A 23740-nucleotide genomic window follows, 5' to 3' on the forward strand; every position below is an offset into this window, starting at 1 on the left:
ATATTAAAAGAGGTGGCAAAGGAAATAAGAAAACCCTTAGCCATAATTATGAGAGCATCCTCAGGAGAGGTCCCCACAAACTGGAGATGTGTAAATTTATCCACAAAGGAGGATCAAAGGGTGACACGAATAATTGCAGGCCAGTTAATTTAACTTCTGTTCCGGAGAAAATAATGGAGTCACTGGTTAAAGAAGCATTGCAGAATCATCTACACAACAAATGACAGCCGTTCCATCTCTTCCAATTCTTTGTGCTTTGATCTAATGGATTTTATTACACTGAGTTGTTCCTGCTATGAAAATTTTTATTTTCTCTGTATTCTTTCTAATTGTTCTCGCATTGCCTCATATAGGGCCGTAGAACGTGCAATATCACATTCTTTCATTTCGCTCAAAGCATTTTACAACTTCACATTTTTTTCTCTATCGACAGAGGCCGACTTTTGCCTTACCGGGGGAACCCCAGCGGGCTGGAGACCAGAAGCCGATATGATTTTGGCTATAAACGATAGTATTAGGCCGCTACAAATTTTCCCGGGTAAGAATTTTTGACCCAGTCTGCCTGTCTATCGATATTACATTTCTTTTTCTCTCTGAATCTGTAGTGTCGTCACCAGGATGCTTCCTTTTCACACCTTTTAAGTAGTTGTTTTTAGGGAATAAAGCACAATTACAAAATGAGGAGCACGCTTGATACACATAAACAAAGCTGCGCACGTATAGCAACTGAATAAACAACACCGTAAAGGCAGAAACACTATTATCACCTCACTAGCTCACATTTTAGTAAAGTACATTTCTGGCGGTCACTACCATAAAACAATAAAAACAATTTCCAGTTGCGTTCCTGCTAGTGGAATCTGTTATAAACGGGTAGTAAACTCTATCTAATGGCATTTGCGATAATACCGATAGCTGTAATTGTGAGGGTTTTACTTTATTATTGTGAAAAGTGTTTCCCCTTCACTGATATAAAAAACATAAATACATTTTCAGAATCTTCTCTTCATTCCTATCGTGTTGCGTTCAGTTGGGGTGATTCCGCATTCGATTGCCATTTCTTGTAAACACAAAGGCGAATCGTGCATAAGCGAATTCAGTTCATGTTATATACAATACCATTCCCTATTTATAAATCGTGTATGATCGAATTCATGTAGATCGAATTCATATGGGTAGAGATAACCCCAGAGAAACGTGCCAACTGTGTGGTACTACACTTAGGGTAGTAGAAAATGAAAAAGACCTGGGAGTAATTGTGCAGTCAGATATGAAATTTTCTGAGAATTGCAGACGGGCTGCCAGAGGAGGTCATGGAGTATTGTAATGATATACAGGAGTTTTGCTAGCAGGGAAAAGGATGTGATGTGATGTGATTATCCCTTTGTATAAAGCAATGATCAGACCATGCCTTGAGTACTGCATACAGGTATGGTGGCCTCATTTTAGAAAGGATGTAGACTTTCTTGGTAAGAGGACCCCTTCATTCCCCTCACCAATCTTGTTGCCCTTCTCTAAGCTTGCTCAAGCAAGAAAGCTCAATTCTGATGGGATTCTTCCTCTTGCTCAGACTACGAACCTGAGGGGGCATAAATTCAAATTGAAGAAAGACAGTTATGGATGTATGAAAATTTGCCTTTAGCCAGGGGGTAGTTGATTGCTGGAACAAACTTTCGTCTGTCATTGTGGAAGTTGATAGCTTAAATAAATTCACAGAGCTGGACAAACGTTTAGAGGGAATGAATGTGTGAAATGGTTTTTTTTTTTGGCTGATGCTACATAAGCCTGCTTTCACATGCTCTACTACTACTACTAACATACCATCAGGGTAGTGGGAAATGAAAAAGACATGGGGTAATTGTGCAGTTAGATATGAAGTTCTCTGGGCAATGCAGACAGGCTGCCTGTATGGAGTTTTATGTGATATATAGGAACTTTGTAAGCATAGACAAGGAAGTGATTGCCACATTGTACAAGGCAATGTGATATAGGCAACATTTAGGCCATGTGACATAAATGAAATTTATTCTTTGCTTCATTCATAATGTCTTATATAAGTGGAAATTTTTTTTTATTATAATTATGTGATAGTTTTGTTTCTTAGTTAAATATTGTGTCAATTTCTTTGAGTGAAAAAATAAAAGTGAAGAAATTTCTGGCTAATTGAAATTTTTAGCTTTTACCTCTTTCTTTCTTTGCTTCCACTTCACTTATAGATATCTTCCCAATGAACTACTGTTGTTATTTATTTTTTCATTACCATATGATATGAAACTTCACCTTTTTTTGGCCATGTTCTTATACCCCCCCCCCCCAAATTAATATCCTTTTCACCACAATTGTGCAATACTTTTATTCCATCAAAATCAATAACATCATTTAAAAACTTTTTCATGCATTTACTATTGTAACCACTTTACTTCATACAAACTTGCAGCCCAGTTGCAAATAACACTTGTTATAATTTTTAATATTGGTCTTTTCTACTCTCATGTCCTGCACAGTATAAGAATCATCAAAAAACCAAACGTTCTTCTATTGCTTCTTTTCATACAGTGGCACCCTTGTAAAGAAAACTTGGACCCAACAGAAGAGGGCAAAGTTTGCACCACATCTTCCTTGAATCAATTATATTCATTTGGTGGCATCTAACAGACAATCCAAGCAGAAAAATCTATGACTATATCTTAATAATAATGCATGTTGTCATTGAAATTTAATCTCACTGCTTCCTTCTGAATTATAATGGTTCAGAATTAGTGAGGTTTTACTATAACTCCAACATCCTGATTGATGCTTTATATGCTACCACAGAAAATACAGCTGGTTTAAGCACGCTGTGGAACACAGTATCAGATAATTTCATTTTCAGTGGTCAACCTTTTTGATGCATAAGTCTTCTGCATCATCTCAGCACTTTGTGTGCCCAATTAGTTTTCCTATTTATATCAATCAGTTATATCTTTTCTCTGGAGTAAGTTAGCTTTAATTATGGCCATTATTGTTTACATCAAGATAATTATAGGTAACGAGGCATCAATATATGGTATACCAAGGTTAGTTTGCCATATTTGATATAAAAAAAAAAAAAAAACACCATGAAACCTTCACCTGAGACCATCAACTCGGTGAAAGTGTATTTATCACTTTCACTGAGTTAGCAACCAATGTGCTAGCCATGACAGCAATATAGCCACTCAACATGTGTTTTACACATTGTAAAGATGGTAATGATTTCCATCAAATTATATTAATCAATTCCAAACATTAAATATTGTTTTATATGTCTTCTAACATTTTTGTGCAATTTTTTAGTTTTGATATAATTTATTTTATATTACTAATATCATTGAAATTTTTTTTTTATCAGGTTTTCTGACCCAGAAACAAAGAAACTTCTTCAGGCTCAGGTAGCTTTTCAGGTATTTGTTAGACCAGGTTCGTATACAGTTGAGCCTCACTGCCCAGTAGACGGAGAACCTTTTGATTATCACTTCAGCAATAATGATTTGAAATGGCATACCAAAGAACAAGGATCTACTGTATTACATTGTTTGCTTATTAAATTAGAAGGATTCTGAGCCATTATTTGTGGCAAAAATGTTTATTATGTACATAGAGATTTTTTATTATTTATTCTTAATCTGTAAATAATTCAAGAAACTTAAGTGAGTGAAATTCACTTGCTCTTTATAAATATTGGCTTTAAAATACTGCCACAGATGAAAGCCTCAGCTTTCAAAGAAATGTACAGTTTAATCACAATGCTGGTGTTATTAATATCAAAATAAAAATCTAGTAACGTGCTGCCATAAAATGCTGTAATTACTGAAAATAAATATTTCAGAATAAGAGTATTCAGTGTGAATGTTATCTGAAATGGCTTCTTTTTTTTTTTTTTTTTTTTAACACTGATTAATTACCTTATAATAAAAACATTTATTTCAACAAATATTCCTTTTTCTTTTTACAAATAAATTTCTCTGGAAGACTACAAAGTGAGAAAAGTTAATATTTGTTGAAATGATCAAGTCCTCTATTGGTTCATGAAATACCCACAGACTCAATAAATTAGTAAACTTATTGAGGAGCAGGAACTAAGGCTTAGAGAAACATATCTGTAAATTGTCCTTAATCTGATAGAGGTATGCCCCAAGATGTAATACAAACATGATGGCATGGGGCCTGACAGGCCAACCTATTTCATTTTTATTTCTAAAAGAAAAATTTTGGTTGTTTACAATTTTTCTTGCAGTGTACTCCTGCTTGGACTTTTTTCTAATGAACTGAAGTACAGTGCTACCTTGGTATACGTCCGCTTTGGAATAAGTCCAACTTGATATACGTCCTGTTTGGACGCGAGAAATTTTGTTTGGTATACGACTCACATGCGTCAAAATGAGTCACGACACCGCGTGCTATCCTTGTTTACCTCTCTCAAGACAAAGCCAAGACTCAGATGCCAGGTCTTACCCCCCTCTCCAAAAACTGAATAAAAGCCGACCAAGGACAGACTCTAGCAAAGTACCCGCGCCCGTCCTCACTCGGCTTTCCGAATAAAACCGACCGAGGACATGTGCGCGCTTACATCCTCGATAAACTGAATTCGGTTTTTGGAGAGGGGGTAAGATCTGGCATCTCTGCCACGACAGCCCACGCTATAACTCTCTGTGAATTTTCACGTGATTTTGTATTTTTTCACGTAAATGTTTTGTAAATCCATTAACCATAAGTTCTAAGAAAGTTAATGAGAAGAGCCAAGCAACGAAGAAAATGGTTAGGATCACCATGGAGGTGAAAAAAGAGATCGTTGAAAAGTATGAAGGTGGCATGCGTATCCGGGACTTGGCTACTGCTTACCGTATGCCGAGAACGACGGTATCTACAATTGTTGCGAAGGGGGTGAAATCGATTACCAAACAAAGATCAGGGACATTGTATAATATGCCAATAACAATAGGATTTTTTTTCATGGGAACGGATTAATCATTTTCCCTTTATTTCTTATGGGAAAAATTAGTTTGGTATAAGTCCAAGGATCTGGAACGGATTAAGGATGTATACCGAGGTACCACTGTACTTATTTTTAATGAAAAATTTTAATTTAAAAACAGCAAAGCTTTCAATCCTCTTGGGAGGGGGAGCAAACTATAAACATGAAAATATTAATCACTTCCATTTTCAAATTCATAAAACCATTAAACACAAAAGATATTTTTCAGGTGAGCTTGTAAAGCCACCACTGCTGGCTTAATGAATGAAATTTGCATATGTGATGTCCTTTAAAGGATATACATATGATTAAGAATCATTTTTGACTTAATCTTCTATAATCAAATGGAAGTGATTAATAAAGAAAAATATACTATTTTTCTTTATTCTAGGGTAGCCTTATTCAAACTTTGTCATGGCACATAGCACCAAATTTACCACCATATGCCATCAAAATAATACCTAAATAAATTTTTTTTCTTATCAGTGTGTATCTAGCCATAGGATGCTTTACCTTGCACATTGATCATTGCTAGAGTTGAAAAATTTTGACAACAAAAGAATAAATACTGGTAGTCTCTGAATTAAGGCATTTTAATTTTAAAATTTCTCTTCTCATCAAAATCTCAACAGAGCCATGCTTCTTTTTGACAACACATCTAGCCATTCAGTTAATAACATTGAAGATGTGGTGCCGGCAACAATATACAAGTTGTTTTCATGGCAACAAATAACTTCGTTGCAACCAAGCTGTGACAGTAGTGTTCAGCCTATTATCTCGAAATAACCAATTATCACTTCAGTTATGGTGGGAATAATGATATTAAGAAGTCCAGCACATTACAGCACCATGAGACCAAGCACCACATTGCATCACCATGGGAGGAAGTCATTCTGGCTACAATGAATAGAGTGTGGTGAATATATGGAAGCAATGTGTTCAGGGTTCCACCTGCATCCCTGAAATTTAGTTGCACATTGTGGAACTGGCAATTGAGATTGGTTTTGACAGTTTACACATAAGGAACATGACACAGATATTGGAATTACACAATGGTTACCTGATTGAACAAGGATCTGATCAAGTTGGAGCAATGAAAGGTAAAAGTGCAGCATGAAAAGTAAATGTAGCTGGCACCGCAAGTAAACAGCTCATAACAAAAAGAATGGCTGAAACCTTCAGTTTGTTTGAGAAAGATGGCCATTCTTGTTGTTTAAGATAACCCAAAGATGAAAAGGAGTGGCAAGTTCAATTAAGGAATGAGTGATTTGTGCTGCTTTATTTAATTTAAAAGTTTACACAGAATTTCACTGCTTCTTCTCTTGATACAGTTCATTACAGCAGTGCAAAAGATCACTTAATTCTTGAACTGAACTTATCAATAAATTTCATTAAAGGAGCAACCCAAACGTGGAAACTCTGTTGTGTTTGGGCCACTGCTGAAATGAAATTTATCAAGAAATGAAGCAAAATTCTGCTTTGGAAGCTATAATTATTCACATTTTTAGAAGCTGACAGATATCATCTGTCCTTAGCTTCTAAAAATGTGAATAATTTGGTATGACTACTACAATATGCAAATACAGCATACAGTGTTAATACATTTTTATTGCCTTCCTATCCTAACATTGACTTGTTTAATTTTTGTTTTTAATGAGTACTTATAAGTGAACCTTAAATTAAGTTGGTGAATCCCAAAATTTTTGCTTTGACAATACAGCTCTCCTTTATAACATATAAATGTATATACATAAAAAAAAAAAAGTCTGATTTGCATTGTTTCAATAAGTGCCATTCATAAGAAAAATCCCTGATTTAAGTCAGAGACTACCTGTATATTTTTCATCAAAAAGTTTTCTAACACATGCAAATATTACACCTTACTTTTCATCAATTCACATGCCACAATTAATACTGTGTATGCATTCTGTATGTACATGAAATCAATAATGGTCATGTTGGGAAAATTTTAGGAAGTGTAAAACCAGAACAGCATGTCAGTCTAATCCTTTAAACTGATAAAATTCTTGATTCACCAAAGAAAGTTCTAGTACAATCTGATGCATAATTTTCAATAAACTAAACATAATTTATTATACACAAAAAAAAAAAAAAAACAGTGATTCACAATATACATCAATAAGAATTCCTTATAAGGATTTTTATAGGCACTTAGCTAATACTCTTGTGAAACAGTATTTACATCACAGTGCTTGTAAAGAGCATATTAAAAAAAATGCAGTTTTGTATGTGTATACACCTTATTTATATATATAAATATTTGTGTGTGTATAAAAACAGGCAAAACAAAAATTAAAAATAGCACTTCACTATACAAAATACAATTGACTATATAGAGTATTTCACAACTCAAAAGAATTCTTGAATGACTGGTGGTCCCATCACATTTTAATAATGCAGACATCAAAGCTTTGATGTTTTTTAGTGTGGTACTATTCCTTCCATTATAAGTTATACATCAAAAAGAAAAATTTAAGTTAATAGCAGACACTGAAATTCTGCATGCCAAAAATCAGATTTCACAGAAGAGATTAATGAAAAATATTTACACCAAGTAACATTAAGCTACAATTAGAGAGCATATCGATACAGACAATGTTATTAAAAATAAATTACCCTTACTATATCATGAAAAAAATATATACAAAAACTTTAAAGGCAAAAGTCTACATCAATGGTCATTCATGAGTAACAGTGGTTGCAGTAGAAAAAAGCATACAAATGCCAAAAAATTTCCTTTTTTTTTTATTTAATATAGGTGAGCCAGCACTGCAAATATGGCTCCTTTTAACTCTAAAAACTATGGAAAAGTTTGTAAAATTCAGTTTTTTTTAATTTGATATATTAGTACCTATAATGATAGAAGAATATTCAATTTTTGAATGTTGCCAAATAAGTCATACATATTCTGTAAAAATCATCATTGCAGAATTTATCATTAAAAGTGGGTGCAACTCCAAAAAAAAAAAAAAATTAATTAAAAAAATAAAAACTGTCAAGTACTTCATATATATTTATCTGTATAAAAAAAATAAACCAATGCCTTTAAACTTGTAGCAGTCAGCATGAAAGTTGGAAGAAAATGAAGCAATGAATATGCCTGTTGATTGCACTGGCCAGATTTATGGACAACAGCTGTAGTTTTGTAATAGTGTTAAATAGCACTGATGATAACACATTGCATTCCACCTTCCACTTTGAGAAACCTTTTCCTGCACACACAGCTTCTACTACTTGAATATCCACTACCAATTCCTTAAATGCTTATCTCCAAGTAGTTCTCCAGTGGGGCAAAAATAACTTAGTTGATTTCAATTCTTCTAAAACTCAGTCCAATCTTATATCTCGCAAAAAGGATTCTTCTGCTCCTATGCTTATCTTCAATGACACTCTGAGTTCTAAGCGAGATCATATATCTCTGTTGGGGATTGTTGTTGTTGTTTTTGGTTTTTAGGAGCATTAGCAACTAAGGCCATATTGCTCTGGGATATGCGGTGGTCATTCCCTGACCTTTCTGCATCATCCGTATTTAGTGGTGATGGGCTCGAACCCCGGTCTAATCAAGAAACGTGTGCTATGCACTTCTGCTCCTTCCCACCTGGCTACAGAGGCGCCTGTTGGGGATTACCCTGACTTCTAATCTCTCTTGGCATACGGTGGATAAAATAAACCATATGGATAGTATAAACCAGAGCTGTGATACTCAATACATTCTATGTTGATTTCAATATTTGTAGAAGAATAAGAGAAATTTACCTCAATATGATATGTACAACTTCAGAAGTGTTCTACCTATCATATTTCGAGGTAAATTTCTCTTATTCTTCTACAATTATAAAGTGTTTTATAGCATTCTTCACTGCACTAGTTATTGAGGAAAAATCTATTAGAAAAACTATTTGAAGACCATGCCTCATGGCCTACCCTCTGGCTAAGCCTTTCACACAACCAATTAAGACTGCTGCTCTCAAATTCTAAATTTTATACAGTAATTCTGTATAATACTGTTTATTAAAATGCTGTTTTAACATCAAAGAAAACGTTAATAGTTAAAGGAATTGCTACTATTTAAAGAGCTGAATGCTTGAGTCCCATACTGCTAACATTGTCACACAAAATACACTGTTGGCTCTTTGTTGGATGGTGATCAGTGACTGGTATACAATCCTTTCTGGAGTTCAGAAGCACTGATGTCCATGTAAAGAAGTAGTGCTTGCAAGTTCCCAGTTCTTTCTATTATATTGTTCATTTACAAAAAGTGGTGCTCATTTTTGTAGGGTGTGGCTATGTATCTCCTTGTGCCAGGGGTCATGCATTCACATGTTTACCAGAGGAATATTGCTTTGCTTTTTGTCATCTTTATTTCATTTCATTTTATTTTTAGGTTGGCTTGGTACACAGGAGCAGAAATGCACCTTATCAAGTCTAGCTTTAAAACTACAGCAATGATCATACTGATGTATGCTGTTTTCCACATTAAAGATCTTTGCATGTTCTGATGTTTTCATCATTTCTTACTATTATTCTTACCTGTTTGTATACTGAAGCTCAGATAATCAAGCTATACTTTCAGAGTGTGGAACTTTTTCTGACATTGACTCAATAAAATGAGTCTCCAAAAATTTGTGGAACAGTAAACTTGTGAAAATGAGCAGTTAGGTTTGAAATTAACATCAGAATTTTGGTAAACGTGTCGATCGCTAAACATGTACAAGGTCTATGAATTACAATGTCTTGTTGCATTAGATCCATGCTATTAGTTTTATGTATTTAATATAAAGGATATACCTAACTTTATTCCTTATTTGCTCATTACAGAAATCTTGTGAGCATGGTGAACTGCAGATAAATTACTAAAAACCCTGCATAAATTATGAATTACAGGTTTAAAGTTTCATCCCTTAAAACCTCTAGCCATGCATCCTATTTTTGCAGACTGGCCTTTTTTTTTTTTTTTCCAGCTGTTGGTCAGTGAATTCCTTTATTCATGTGTACTGCTTATCTTATCAGTTTTGGTAGTAATGTATATAAATGGCTAGTTGCACATCTATCGACAGAATTTTAATTTTAACTCTTCATGCTTAGTAACCTCGGCTACTTTCATTCCTAGCAAGGTTACTGAATAAAAACACTGCATATTTTTTGCTAACTGACAGCAAGTTCAGCCATCTCATTAGCTGTATGCCAAAATTTGCTTTATTCTTAAAATCTTTTAACTGATGTAAAATAACTAACATGTACAACTGATTATCTGAACCAGTCGAGGATAACTGGTTCAGATAATCAGCATCCCACTGTATTCATTCTAAATGTAAATTATATTCATGACAATAGCCTTTTTTCCAAAAAAAAAAAAAAAAGTAACCTAAACAGTCATGTGCACCAATTTTCACACCAAGCAAAAAGAGGATTTCCAGTGAAATTTGTTTTTCCTGGTCAATAATATCACATTATTTCCTGCAACCCATTAGCACACTAGTGTTAATGGGCTGGGAGGCTAGAAGATAATTCTTATTAGGTTAAATCTTATTATAGAAATAATATTCTACCATATAGGATGCACAAATGAAAGACACAAGAATGGTGAACCATAAGACCAAGAAACCACTCCATAAACTTATCTGTATGATGAAGCAGCATGGTGCTGCGAATTGCACTGAAATTTTGAAAAGAACATGTGTCTGTGAGTGTACAAAAGCCTCCTTTCACATTCTAGATTTGATTATGTTAAATGTGTGCATCTTGTTTCTTACTAATAGAGAGAAATGGATATTGCTGACAGAGATAGAATTGGTCATTGAGCTTGTGACTAAATTTCCAAGTGTCATGTATAACAAAAGAAATTAAAATGCTTCTACTCTTAAAAGGAAAAAAGCAGCACATTCATAAACAATGTAAACAACTGAAAGTAAAATTAAGTGCAGTGAAAGTGTTGATAATATAAACTGATGTTTTAATAAATGAAAGACTAGATCACTAATTTCTTCAAATAAAAAAATTTCCATCTACCTATCAAATCAGCAATTCAATACTTATTCATAAATGATGCAAAAATAGATCATTTAAAGTTATGTTAGCCGAGTGGGCAGGAGCGGGAGTGCAGTAGCACACGCTCTTTGAGTAGACCGGGGTTCAAGCCCCTGACTGCTGAATACGGTCGAACTGACAACCCGCACTGGACCAGCGTGGCAGATTATGGTCCATTTCCCTCAACATGAATTGTTGAGGAGGCTTCCATCCTGCAGTGGGTTGATAATGGCTGCACTTTACTTTTTTTTTTTACATGATAAACATTTATATGATAAAGAATTGAAAAGGAAGGTGAGGGTGCAATATTATGAATTATATTTGTGCTGCAGACTGAACCATATGAAATAATACAAATAATAAATACAATGTATACTGACTGTTTTATTCCACAAGCAAGGAAACTAAATATTCACTGTTGGTGACTCCTGTTAGTTTCATGCTTTATATTCAGTTATATTTTTATGTCTGGTTGCAATAAGGGTGAGATAAAATAAAACAAAACATGGCACAAGAACAGAACTTTCCAAGAAGCCAAACTCCTTATCAAAGGTGATGATGACAACAAGATAAAATATACAGAATAACAATCTTACTCTGCATTTATATAGAATACACTGGTTTGGAGACTGTCAGATTTATGCAATTTAGTCAACCAACATGAAATTAATTCATAGCAGCCCCTCTTTTTGAATGTTCTTAAGTACCTCAAAAAAAAAAGAAAAGTAAATAAAATGTAACTTGAAACACAGACTGCATTCTCTGTTTTCACATCCAATGCTGCACAATCTAATCACAATGTAATTATAAATCTGACAGTTCAATACTAAATTTCAGGTTTCCAAGTTCTTCATTACGAAGAATCCATAGCAACCGAAAAAATCCCAGAAACAAGACAATTCACAAATATAAAAAGTCTATAATAACTAATCATTTTATGATTTTTGCATTCCTTAAGTCCTGATCTTCACAACATACAGAGCAAGTCATAAATTTACACTTTTAAACTGAATATCATTAATATTTCATTCATAGTTCTTTTCTTTTTTCCCTTAAATATTAAAGAACACTTAAACTACAAAATAAATACTGAAAAATCATTCCCTATAATAAATTGTTACTCTGTTATTTATTTATTTATTATTTTTTTTTATTGCCTACCTTTTAGACTTAATATAATTTGTAAATTACTTTTATCATTTAAAATTTGTCAGAAAGATACAGAAACAAACCAGATAAAGAATAATTCTAATAGTGAAGCTTTACTACAAATTCAGCAGTGTGAATCTTATCTGTAAAGAATGGCCAAAACACTCTGCTCCATCAACTGATAAAATCTACAATTGTACCATACAATCAAGAGAGTTGAGGGTTCTATGCACATTCTATATCCTCTTAGAAGTGATTGGCCACATTCTATCAGAATTACAAAAAAAAAAAAAAATCTGGATGAAATGATGAAGTTCTACATAGAGCAATCCTCAGAACACTAGTTGAATCATTTTTGGAGGGCACTGCTAAAGAGAGAGCTATTTTGCAACGTTACTGGAATATATTTATCCAAGACTACAGAGTATATTTTATGCAGGATGATGGCCCAACACACCATTAGTATTATCAAACAGTGCAGAAAAGCAAGTTTATACTGCATCACAAAAAAAAAAGGTTCCCATATCACCTGCTCATCCCCTCTAATAGCTAGTCTAGTTCTTTGACTTCATTCAAACTATCCACTTCTACAATATCAGACAGAAGTTTGTTCCAACAATCATTCATGCTGGCTGAAGGCAAACTTCCACACATCTATCCATCCTCAATTTGACTTTATGACCCCTCATGTGTGTGTGTGCAGTCTGAGCAAGAGGAAGGATTCCACTAGCACTGGGCTTACTCAATCCATTCAAAGCTTTAAAAAACTTAATCAGATCTTCTCACAGGTTCCTAGTCTCCAGATGCTAAAATTTGCAGAACTAAATCTTTCCTGGTAAGATCACCCTTGTTGCTCTCGCAAATCTAATTGCTCTTCTCTGCACCCATTCCAACATCCACATCCTAAACTGAAGCTTCCAGACTTGCATGCAATACTCAAGATACATCCTAACCATTTTACAATGAGATAATCACCTCTTTATCCCTGTATATCACTGATAAAACCATATGAGATATACTGGCAAATTGTCTGCACTGCTCAGAGAATTTCATATCTGACTGACAACTCCCCCAGATATTTTTCATTCTCCAACTACCCTGAGTGTGATACCACATAGTTGGTACATTAATTACTGGGATTGGTACATTAATTAATGTGCCAATCCCAGTAATTACTGCTACTCATGTGCAGTACCTTACATTTACCAAAATTAAATTTCAATTGCCACTTTTCAGTTCATCTGCCTAATTTTTCTAGATCTTGTTGCAGTAACCTAAATTACTTCATTAACCACCCTGCCAACCTTCACAACATCTGAAACTTAAAGACATTAGGCCTGATATGCCTTCATCGATATCAATAACAAATATAGAAAACAACAATGGGCCCAGCACTAAACCCTGGGGGACTCCACTAATAACATTAGTCCAAGAAGAGCAGTGCCCACTGATAACAACTCCCTGTCTCCTCTCACTGAACCATTCCTTTATCCATAACAGTAACTTGCCCTTAATGCCATCATATACAATAAAAGTAAGTGAATATCCTGTATGCATAAATGAATGCATTAAGGCAGAATGTTGGAAATATCTGCCTGGTTACAATTTTGATGTCTTTGTTGCTTAATCAATGATATATAAATTAGTTTTCATCCTTTATCTTTAAATAAAAGTGTTTAGTAATTTATGACTCACCCAGCGTAATAATGAAGAAGAAAACACAGAAAGAGAAATGTGAATACATTTCAATGCTGATTGCAAAAAACAACGAGCAACGACTTAAATCAAATAAAGACACTGAATAGTAAGAAAAGTTACAAAATCAAGACTGAATTCATCACTTTTCTTGCAATGAATTCAGTCTTGACTGATTGAACTGAGATCATTAATTAATTAATTGAGACTATACTATTATATTACATTGTGAATTTAAGCAATTTATTATTGAAATACTACAATTTGTGAAAGATTGCAGCTTGTTTGTGTGATCCTAAAAAGTGATGATTCAAATTAATAAATTAATTTGAATCATCACTTTTCTTTCTATAGCAGAGCTACATTGCAGTGTAAAAATATAAGTAGAAAATGTAGATATTCCAAGGATGATGAGTAATATATAAAGTAATATATAAGGGGTTTTTTTTTTTTTTTTTTATTCCTATAAATAATTACTTTACCTCAAGCAATTTATCTTTGCATTCAACTCTTAATTTTTGGTGAACACAAAATTATATTTTAAAAAAACGAATTATTGGAAAAACAAATAAAGGAATACTCAACATATATATTATGTGGAGTTTATCATTCAAAATTAAATTAAGTTAAGAAAATAAAAACTCAAGCTATTTTCTATATATTAAATTATCCTCAAATATTAGAGAAAGCAGTCAAGCCATCTTTACACAGTTCAAAGCATCATAATTTCAAAGAATTTCTTAACTTGAATGAAATGTAAATGATCCACCCTAGATGAGAAGGCTACAGATAGAAAGTAATGTATATCTGCTTTATATATTTATATACAGGGGGTCCCTCATTATCCACAAACTTCTTCATAATTGTCCAGCAAAAGTTTAGCGCAGAGTTAAAGACAATTAAATGGTACTACACAATTTTATCTGAAAAAATACAGCAAAAAAATAAACTAACTCTGGATTCATTCTTTATTCGTAAAACTGAAAAAAAAAATTGAAAAATGGTGTAACTTCAATAAACTTTACTTAACCTTACATTGTTCAACATATAATAAAAAAATATCTAATACAATAATTGTCTCATTTTTCAGTTCCTTCAATCCATTTTTTACTATATACAAGTACATAGTACACGTTACAAAAAAATTGGTTCCCGTTTTAATTGGAATTTTCTGGGACCAATTATCCTTGGATAACGAGAACCCCCTGTAGTAATATATAACAAATACAGGACCTTAAGCAAGATGTGATATCTTATCACATCTTATAAGATATCACATCAAGATGTGATAACTTATGGTATTATACAAACATCACATCAAGATGTGATGTTTGTATAATACCATTAAAGAATGATGTAATAAGTGAAAAAATGCTCTCTTACTTTTATAAACAGCTTGGAAGTTGATATGATTCTGTTGAGAGAATCAGATACTCAAATAGAAGTCTTATTTCACCTTCACTACTATATTTCATGGGTATGCCAGCAACAAATTTTTGGTATATTCATTTGTTTATACAGTCAAGTTTGAACAGCTCAGTCTTGACCAAAAATATGAAAATATTCTTACATTTAAGTTGAGCAGTGCCTGGACTGCAACTGCAAAATTAGTTTGAAAGCCCAAAGATATTCAAATTCAGATGATCACTTACTCAATCAGAATAAATTGTCTCTTATCTTTGCTAAAAGCAACTACTTTTGTTACAAAAGTTGTATGACAGGTCATATGACCTTGTATATTAATCTCACTCTCACACAAAATTTCTTATATTTATATATATATATATATATATAATTAAATTTTTATATAGATTCCAAAAGAAATTAAATTTTTAAATTTAATTTCTTTTTGAATCTGCAACAATTTAACATATGAAAATGATCTTAAATGCACTGAGGCTCTTCCCAAACTGAGAATTATAAAATAACAATTTTAATACTACCTTCAGTAAAGTGGAATTAATTTTTAAAAATTTTTCAATGGCATCATGTACAATAAAAAAGCTTTCCTGCTATAACATTAAGTAATAAAAGTTGTATTAATTATATTATATTTATATTTCAGATAGCAATTAAGCATACCAAAATATTTCTGAACAAAAAACAATTGCATAGCCTGTTTTCTTTTTTTCTATTCATTGCATTACTTGTATAATCACATTTACACTTCAAATAAAACCCAAATCAGTGATGTTCTTAAAATCAAACACAGTACTCAATTGGAGTTGTTTTTTGCTCTTTGACTAGATATATGTATATATAAAACTTATTTATGAACACACAACTCTTAAACATTTATAGTATTATAGGTCCGGATAGAAGGTTGAGTCTGCAAACAACCAATTTCTCCTGCAACAGAATTATGCACAACTTTATTGGTTGCAGCATCCAAATACTGATACTGACATTGTGAGTGAAGATTTGCTTTTTCATCCTGTATTTCAATGCTCCAAAAAGGTAGGCGTGGTTGATGCCGTCTGTGAGTCCAATAGCGATAACAAGTTGCAAATCCTGCCACTAGAAGAAGAACAGCAAGAGTAACAACCACTCCTATTAATGGTACTGTGCCATCTGCTATTGTCCGATCTAAAAAAAAATTGGACAAAAGATCCATCTTTAACCAAGATTTATTTCACCTACAAATGTATCCAAAAAGTTTTTTTTGGACTAAGTAAATACGATAAATGTTAGTGAAATACCATTTTAACAAAATCCACTTTATTTTCTAATGGTTAAATAGGATTTTTAACAGTGTTACCTGCATACCACAGATTTTAATCAGAGGGGAGTGAATTGGTTATATGCTGGATTATGTTTATCCATATACATCAGCAGTTCCAACTACGATCCATGGACCCAGGGGGTGGAAACAAAAATAATTATACTAATAGTGTATATCTATCTATTATATAAAACAAAATTATAAACAGGAATCCTTGGTCAGCCATGGGGGATATGTTACAAAAAATATCATGTTTGGCAAAACTAAGGCTCCACAGAAAATAGAAGTTAGGGAAAAAAACAATAAATATGCTAATAAAGGAAAAAGCACAGCAAACTTCATTTTCAATTTATACAACAAAAACAATGAAGTTGATCAAGTACTTTTATCTTCTGTTCCAATGGCATAACTTTACTCTTTTCACACATTCACTTTCAGCACACTTATTGAATGTTTAGTGGTCATAATAAAGGGTAAAATAAATTATATATGTGGTGCTCATGAGTGTGTCACTGATAAAATAGAGCATAGCATATTCCATCCCTCTGCATTACTTACTAGATGCCCCCACTTCCAGCCATGATGTACAGGAGATGGGAGTAATAATTGTCACGTTCTTCTATTCAAGTAGGTTGGACTGAATTGCATATATGCTTCCCTACCATTAATATCCAGACACCCTTCATTTGATAACTGGTCAAGTCCTATCCAAGAACGACATGTCAGACACAACTATAAATATGCTCGTAGGTCTTTGACGAGCCAACAGTACGATTGTGAATGGAAGATTCCATGTGTTTGAAGTCTGCTAACTCTGCAATTGATGGAGTTAAGGGACTTCCAATGTGGAATGATAATAGGGTTTCACACATGCAATCAGTCTGTACATGATAATTTCAATGGCACTGAAGACACCTAAGTGAATGATTGGTGATCTGATCTTTAAATAGAAGTAGACTGGTGCTGTTGTAACCATCAGCTGTTGTAGTAGACTATTGTAACCATCATAAAACAACCCAGAAACCTCCAAAGTTAACAAACAGGACAGACGACTGCAATCATCTGCTTGGAATATGAGTTAACATTGTTGCAGCACAAACAGGCCCTCGATAAGACAACTGGGAGCCACATTTCAGCACAAGTACAGTGCACTGCATAATAGGATTACCCCAGTCATGCAGCTGTCCACAAGCCACTAATCACACTGAATAATGCCAGACACCATCTAGTTTGGTGCAAGGCCCACCATTCTTGGACTACAAACCAATGGAAGGCTGTGCTGTGGAGTGATGAGTCACAGCACATGGTCTATCAGTCTGACAGTTGTGCATAGGTGTGGCATATTCCTGGAGAAAGTTACCTGCTGGACTGTATCATCCTGACAATGAAGTTTGGCCAAGGACTATTGATTGTTTTGGACAAAACCATGAATGCTGAAGTCTATCTAGATATCGTGAACAATAATGTGTTACCTACACATTGTGGCTAATGATGGACATAATTATGGCATTTTCATAATTGATTATGGAAATAATTGTGGGGGGTGGAAGCTCTCCCCACTACTGCCTGAGTGGGAAAAGCATGTATCTTAAGTTTTTGATAATATCAGATCAAATCCTTCCACTGTCACTTTTTTTTTTTCTTCAGTATAATTAATGTTGATTTTATAATCAACTAATATGCATATAACTGATTATGGCATTTTCATAATCAATCATTTCAATTATTGTATATTTAATAATTGACTAATTTTCAAATAATCAGTTATATTTTGATTACTGAAATAACTGATTATTGATAATTCAATCACGAAAATGATTCAATTATGCACATCACTAGCTGTATCAGGCAAAGCTCATACCAGTATCAGCAGGCCATCTCTGTCATACTGCTCATTTTGTGACAAACTGGTTTGAGATCATCTGTAGAAAAGCTGGACTGGCCAGCCCAGAACTCTGATCTCAATCCTATGAAGAACTTCTGGGTTGAATTGGATTGTCAGGTGCATGTGAGGAGAGACTGCCCAAAACACAGAGTTAAACTATTTGCCACTTTGAAAGCCAAATGGCAATCTGCCATTCGGCCTTCAAAGTGGCGATTAATATCAGAGGATATTTACAAAAAATCATCTGTCCGTGTTTCACATGATTAGTACAACTTGGTGATTTGAGAATATGTAAGCATGTTTGCTTAGAAATAGTTAATTTTACTTCCCAGTAGAAGACATGAACTACTTTATATTTTTGGATCAGTTTTCTAGTATTTGCACATTCTATCATAGGGCAGGGCGGTCTTTTTTACAATTTGGACAGACATATCTGTTGCAGGGCAGTGTTATGCAGCCTTTGCATAACACTGCCCTGCAACAGATATGTGTTATGCAGCCTTTGCAGTTGTGCTCAATTGACCTTTAAGTTTGCACAAGTGGATGTTCCCTGACAAAATGTCAGGGAACATCCACAGATAGCCCCCTGTTTATGACGGGGTTCCATTCCCGAAGGAACTGTTGCAGAAAAAAAAAAAAAAAAAAGGTGTAAAATGAACCTAATTAATTAATGTAAATCAATGAATTATGTTCCAGGCCCCTCTCAAAATTGACATAAATAATATAATATTATATTTAAAGCTCTGAAATGAACACTATGGATGTAAAAACAGCATTTTCATGAATATAAATCAATTAAATGTAATAAAGTGTAAAATAACCAAACTGAATTTAATTAAATAAAAAAATTAAATTTTGTACATTACTTTGATATGTTCAAAGTCCAGACCGAAAGTTTTTGTAAGTGCCATAGAATAAGAGCCAATGGATACAATTATGCTCCTTTTCATTTTTCAATTTTGCTCCCAGTTGTCAATCTCACAGAGCTCATCAGTGAGGATCTCCATGGCTGAAAGGATATGCTGTAGATCACTTGTATTCATAGATTTTAGAGAAGGCTCTTTGTCTTTTTCTTCCTTCTGTTAGCTTAGTTCTTTAGCAATTCTTCCAGGTCTTCATTAGACAGCTGTTGTCCATGGCTATCCAATATCTTCAACAATATTCTCCATTGGCTCTAATCCTGTGAAGTTGTGCATAAATTCTGGGAGAAGTTTGCATCACACTCCATTCAAACAGTTCACTGACACTTCCTCCCAAGATGCACTGATGTTATTAATGCCCTTCAAAATGCTGAATAAATGCCAAATAATTCTTGATAGTTTGTCTGATCTGTCCAAAATTTTCACCATTTCCATGAAGATTTGGTGGAGGTAATAGGCTTTAAAGTTTGTTGTTACCCCTGGTCAATTGATTGCAAAACTGATGTGGTGTTTGGTGGCATGTAAGCAACATTGATGTCCAGAGATGTTCTGACTTCGGCAAGGATGGCCAGGGACATTGTCCAAAAGAATAAGAGACTTGGTAACTCATTCTCTTGACAAAAACAGCGCACAGTAGGACAAAAGTAGTTTGTGTATAAATCGAAGATTTCTTGTGTCACCCAGGCCCTCCTGTCCCATTTCCAGTAGATTGGCAACATGGTTTTGTTTAGGCCCTTGAGAGCACATGCTGTCTGTGAATGGTACACCAATGTTGGTTTGTTGATTTTAATTTTAAAGTGCCAGAGACATTTGCACCCAGCAGAAGCATTAGTCTGTCTTTTTGCAGCCTTGAAATCCAGTGCAGACTGCTCTTCATGGGTAATGAAGGTTCTTGGTGGCAATTTCTTCTAATAGAGCCCAATCTCCTCAACATTAAAAATAAGATCAGGAGGATAATTACCCTCCTCTACAATGGCTTGAAATTCTTCAGTAAATGCTGCAGCTACCTCAGCATCTGCATTTACCACTTAATTTCACACAGCTGCACTTACTTCAAGATTTAAATCGCATGAACCATTTCTGACTACCTAAAAATGTCTCATCACCACCCTCTTTTTTTCTATAAGATCTTCAAAAATTTACTTTGTCTTATCAGTAACAACAGCTTGAGTTAATGGAATGTTTTTTTTTTTTTTTTATTTTTTTTTTATTTTAGTCATCCACCCACAATGACAATTTCTCTCATTTTTTCTAAAAGTTTACTTCTGCTAAACCTCACTTGCGTTACACTCCCATAGCATATTCCATTGACTTTTATTTTATCTGCATTTTTCATTATGGTACTCACAGTCAATAGAGGCAATTTCATACTTCTACACACATTAGAACATGTCTGACCATCTTCCATTCTACGAATTACCTCCATCTTTTTTCCAAAGTGATAGAGCTACGTGAGTTTTTAGTGACATTTTCACATTCACTTGGCTTTACTGCACTTCTCTAACTAGACATAGTGGCGCTTATTTTATTAATTTATTCAACAATTTTTAATAAAAACTCACAAATTGAGACTGTAGAATAATGTAGAATAATGGCCCAACAATAGTATACCAAAAAAGTGAATTGAGTGTTCCTCTCCTCTTATCTCCAGCCACTTCATCCCTGATCAGCTTAGATGGTCGATGAGGATAGCTCTCATCTCTGATCAGCTGTGCTGTTTCTTTACATCATATCCGGTATTTATAGTTGCACATGTTTGAAATTTTTTATAGTTTTTTAATAATTTTGGCTTTCTGTTTCCAAACCATCGATATTATGAATCACCATAAAGCAAACCATCGCAAACCGAGGGCTACCTGTATTTGCATTTCTGGCACCAGAAACACTCTAATGAATTTGGGAGCTACGGTCTGATATTGCATACTAAGCCACGGTGGAAGTTGGATACTGGAGCATGTTGACAGTCAAGATAAGATTATATGCAGGGGTGAGCATGCCATCTTTCCTGGTGGATAAACTCAAATTTCAATTCCTCCCCTGTTATTTAAGTTATCTGACACCTCTTCTTCAAAGATATCTAATTAGATCCAAAATTAAGATTACTCCTCTGAAGATGCTTAGTGCAGTGGTCTCCAAAATGGGGTATGTGCATCCCTAGGGGTGCGCGAGATGATCAGCAACAAATCAATATTTATTAATTATGAAAACTTGAGTTTTTCGAAACGTAATTGAAAATAAAAATTATAAATAAATGTTTTTTTAATACTTCAATATGCGGATTTGTTTAATTGTGCACCTTTATTTGATCATGCATGTTCAAGTACATGCATTTTGTACTTGAACTTCAATTTAATTTTGTTTTGTATTTTTTTTATTTGTGTTCTTAAAATTATATGCGATTTTAGATATAATACCTTCCATGTAAATGATTTATAACTAAAAAAAAATAAACTTATATATTTAATTTTTTTTTTATTAAATATAGTCCTTTTAAGTAAAGGGTGCACAATCAAAAAACTTTGGAGACCACTGGCTTAGTGATCTGTGGAATGTTGTTATTACTGGCAGTCCTGCAACTGTTCCAGAGATCCAAGTTATACAAATACTTAGGAGATCCAAATATGCTTTCTGATTCCTTTAGAAATCTAACAGGAGACAATTTGCCAATTTGGTTTTCACTTTTGAGTTGAATGATTAAGAAAGTTGGAGCTGGGTATGTTTCTGTGTGTATGCTTTATGGAGTTTGGTCACGGCAGTGGTAATCATCTCCTTTTTCTTAGACATCTAGGGTGTATCTGGCAGCCCAGAGTTGTTTGCATTTATGCTTGTTTTGACTTTGGGAGACTGTCTCTCCCACACTACCAGCCACACCACACCACATGGAGGAAAGAGCCACCAGTGATCTTCTAGCATTGGTGGAATTGATAAGAGATGACTCACTTGGCACTTAGGGCCAACTGAACATATTTCTGAGCCTAAAAGGCAGCACACAGTATTTTGATCAATTACTTATAGCTGAGAAAGGTGTCCACATGATCGGTTCCACAAATATTAAACCAGGCTAAAAAGACTACCATGAAAAAACATCAGGATACCTTGTGTGTGTGTGGGGGGGGGGAGAGAGAGAGAGAGAGAGAGAGAGAGAGAGAGAGAGAGAGAGAGAGAGATTTAAGTGGAATCCTAAGAAATTGCATGTTGTCTGATCAGCAAGCAAGTTAATGAACTCCATTTTTTGAGATGACCACTCAAGGAAGTATTCATTGTTGTTTGCCTTGAGCATGCAGGCACAATCACAAACTAGTTATTATGCATCATTAACAGTGAAACTGCAGGAAGCCATATTATGAAGCAGCTAGTGATGTGGAATCATGATGTCCTTTTCTGCCAGGACAATAATGTAACCATGTATGAGCCATCAAAGATGTAGGTTTTAAAATCCTCAATCATTCCTCTTTGTCCTTCATATCTAGCCCTTTCCAAACTTAGAAAGCATCATGGGCAGAGATTCTGTAACTATAAAAGGACTTAAGTAACAATGGAAAGATGCACTGCAGTTCAAGAGAAATTATGTTGGAAAATAATTTTTTTCTTCAAAAGCCATTTTTTTAGTCATTCTATATAACCTCCTTGAACACTCCTCTCTCTCTCTCACACACACACACATTTAATTTATCATAATTCATATTTTATTTAGCTTTTATTTAGAGAATCCAGTGCAAATTTAATTTGCTAACATGGCTTGATTTTATATTCAGAATTTAAGTATTCCTTCCATTATAGAATTGCAAGAAAGAACTGACAAACAATTCTAACAATAAGGAAATAATCATTGAATTTGCAATTTCTGTTTTTATTAGGTAGTGAAGATTAATGGTTGGAAATCCATATTTATATGGTAATAAAGAAAATAAAGAATGTAATTTTTATAAATAAAAATTAATTCTATTCACACTATGAGCCACTATTGGTGGTTTGGGATATGACAATATCAAAAAATAAAGTACAGTGGACCCCTGCTTTACGATTAGTTCAATGTACAATCAAATCACTTTATGATGGACTCTCCATTCACTACATGATATGTGGTAAGTAGTAGTAGTAGTGGCATGTGATGCAAGAAAGCAAGTGCAGCATCAGTCAAAAAAAAAAAAAAAAAAACACACCATTCCCTCCAAATGCCTCTCCAGTTCCTCCTTAAATTTATTCAACCTATCAACTTCCACAACAGATGGAAGTTTGTTCCAGCAATTAACCACCCGCTGACTAAAGGCAAATTTCTGCACATCTATTCTACATCTGCCCTTTCTTAATTTAAATTTATGCCCCCC

The 23740-nt window shown here is 34.0% G+C and overlaps 2 protein-coding genes across 2 annotated transcripts in view; one reads left to right on the top strand and one right to left on the bottom strand.

Annotated features, from left to right (window-relative positions):
• Neurl4 (neuralized E3 ubiquitin protein ligase 4) overlaps positions 1–3581 on the top strand; it is a 636447-nt gene extending 632866 nt beyond the window's left edge. The window contains exon 26 of the mRNA XM_090369970.1: positions 3371–3581. Within this exon, the coding sequence (XP_090226096.1) occupies positions 3371–3581 (211 nt within the window). The remainder of the gene's footprint in view (positions 1–3370) is intronic.
• A 12591-nt stretch (positions 3582–16172) lies between these two features.
• LOC150087939 (uncharacterized) overlaps positions 16173–23740 on the bottom strand; it is a 69064-nt gene continuing 61496 nt past the window's right edge. Inside the window, exon 6 of the mRNA XM_090369817.1 lies at positions 16173–16471. Within this exon, the coding sequence (XP_090225943.1) occupies positions 16173–16471 (299 nt within the window). The remainder of the gene's footprint in view (positions 16472–23740) is intronic.

Source organism: Mastigoproctus giganteus, chromosome 3, assembly GCF_048544385.1.
Source record: "Mastigoproctus giganteus isolate SK-2022 chromosome 3, ASM4854438v1, whole genome shotgun sequence".
NCBI lineage: Eukaryota > Metazoa > Arthropoda > Arachnida > Uropygi > Thelyphonidae > Mastigoproctus > Mastigoproctus giganteus.